General features: G+C 37.2%; 1 protein-coding gene across 1 annotated transcript in view; it reads left to right on the forward strand.

Moving 5' to 3' along the window:
- Window positions 1-393: 393 nt before the first annotated feature.
- LOC106472294 (multiple C2 and transmembrane domain-containing protein 1-like) overlaps window positions 394-2330 on the forward strand; it is a gene marked incomplete at its 5' end in the record, with an annotated part of 58043 nt that continues 56106 nt past the window's right edge. The window contains 1 exon segment of the mRNA XM_022400891.1: window positions 394-899. Coding sequence (XP_022256599.1) covers window positions 394-899 — 506 coding nt within the window.

Genomic DNA, 2330 nt, shown 5'->3' on the forward strand with positions numbered 1-2330 from the left:
TTCCCTCTAGTCTTACACTGCTAAATTAGGGACGACTAGCGCAGATAGCCCTCGTGTAGCTTTGCAACCAACCAAGAATTCTTCTAATGCATCAACGTAAAAAACGTCTTTTTTTTTTTTACAAATATTTATGTATTTCTTAGCCTGCGATGACAATGAAATTGGTATAGGTAGTTTTCAGTTTCTCGTTTCAAATGTATTTTCGTATTTTAGGGAAATTGTATTTAAAACAGTATTTTGTAAGACTGACATCCTTATCCCCCTATAGTTTGTATTTTTAGTCCTAATTCTCTGTCGTCAAGTGTCTGATTTGTCGATAAAATATATCGTGATCAATCGCGTAGCAGTTCGAGTTTATAAGCTTTTATCTAATTTTACTATCCTCAACTACAGGAGAAGAACGGAATTTGACAGCAAACAATGGCGATTTTATAGCTATGAAGAAGTCTAAGTCAAAGAACAAGAGTCGATTAGATCCCGCCGAACTGTCAGAGGATGGTCCATCGTCCAGAACGTCTTCTCCTTCCAATTCCCCAAGCAAGAAAACGATTGGCAGCAGATCAGCGAGTCGTGTTCAAAACGTTTGGTCCACATTGAAGAAGTTTGCACCGCACAAGCTAAGAAACCGACGAAAAAATCAGCTAACCTACAGTGGAAGGCTTAGCTCTAGTCACCCTGACGTCTCCAGCAGCAACTTGGCGGCATTGGCAGAAGCTCCTGTCGACGACACCATGGTTAGAGAGACAGAAGTCAGTTATTTATGTGACACGTCAAGTCACAGTGACCCCAGTCTCAATAGGGAAGTATCACTGTCAAAGTCTAGTTTTCCTGCAGATCGAACCAAGAGATCATCGAACACCGCAGAGGATGACCAGACCGATAGTGGTGTTGAAAGTATAGTAAGTGAACACCCATATTGTTCTTTTGTTTGTTTTAGCAACATAGCGCCAAAAAGAGGTTTCGATGTTTTGAATTTCTGATTCACAATAGAGTATGTGAAAAGACAGGTCAGACTTTCGCGTTTTCTTTTCTTTATACAAAGAAAGTAAAAATATAAGATTAGAAAGTTACTTAAACATACACGCTAGTTTTGTAGTTATTAATGTAGTGTAATTAAATAAAGCTCACACGACGTAATAATTGATGCAAGTACATAATACATATTATTTAGTTGTATTATAAAAATTGGCCCTTTTGAAGAACCCTCGTGTTTCCTTGCCGTTGTCAAGTCGACGCACGTATTTCTGGTTACCGATATATATATATACTTTTACATAAAACGAGTGATACCACAAGTTAATAAAGGCTTATTAATTTCCCCGAAAGGGAGATGAAGGCCTCCTGGAGGGGTCCCCTGTTTCAATAACTTGCTCCACTATACAGTATTGTGTTGTTTGTCTGTAAGTCAGTCAGTAAAATTAAGAGACGCTTAACCTTGCATTTTGTACTGTTGTGACGTCTGTAAAATGTGCGCATTCCATGAATCGCGTGAAGAATTAAACACTCTGTAGGCTACAACACAATATGACATTTGAACTTGAAAAGCAAGAAATACAAATATTTGTTACTCTTTTGATTTTATTTACTCATAAAACAGAACACTTTCGGGGACCCTGAGAAAACACATATAGCATTACTAGATGTAACTGCTGCTGAATCCACTATACAGAACTACGGATTTTGTAGAGGATATTGATGATTTAGCTATCTGAAAAATGTAACAATTAACAATTCTGTTAAAATCTATCAACAATTAGTTTCATATTTAAAACGCATGTCTGCTATACACGTGTAATTTATTTTGCATGAGGCTCAGATTTATTTCCTTTTATTTGATCTCTATCAGATGATGTGGCATTGACATGAAACACACAAACACATAAATATTCATAAGACTGTTTTAACGTGTATGAATGTATAAATGTATATGTATTCACATTAAGAAATGACTTTCCTACATTACACATTTCAACTGTTAATGTGCCGTATCAGGTTAACGCATGTGTTTGGCGACGACATGACCAAGGCTGTTACGTTGATCCTATTGTTAACTGTTCCTTTGATATTGATCCATGCCCCCTAGTGGCACAGCGATAAGTCAGCGGACTTATAACGCTAGAAACCGGGTTTTGGTACTCGTGGTGGGTGCAGCACAGACAGCCCATTGCGTAGCTTTGTTTTTAACTACGATATATATATATATATATATATATATATATATATATATATATGTGTGTGTGTGTGTGTGTACGTACGTAACCCACCCTACCTACTACTACGTTCTTCTTCTCGTTCGTACGTTGGTTTCGTTTCTTTCGTTTACGTTTACG

This window comes from Limulus polyphemus, unplaced genomic scaffold (genome assembly GCF_000517525.1).
Source record: "Limulus polyphemus unplaced genomic scaffold, Limulus_polyphemus-2.1.2 Scaffold5224, whole genome shotgun sequence".
Lineage (NCBI taxonomy): Eukaryota > Metazoa > Arthropoda > Merostomata > Xiphosura > Limulidae > Limulus > Limulus polyphemus.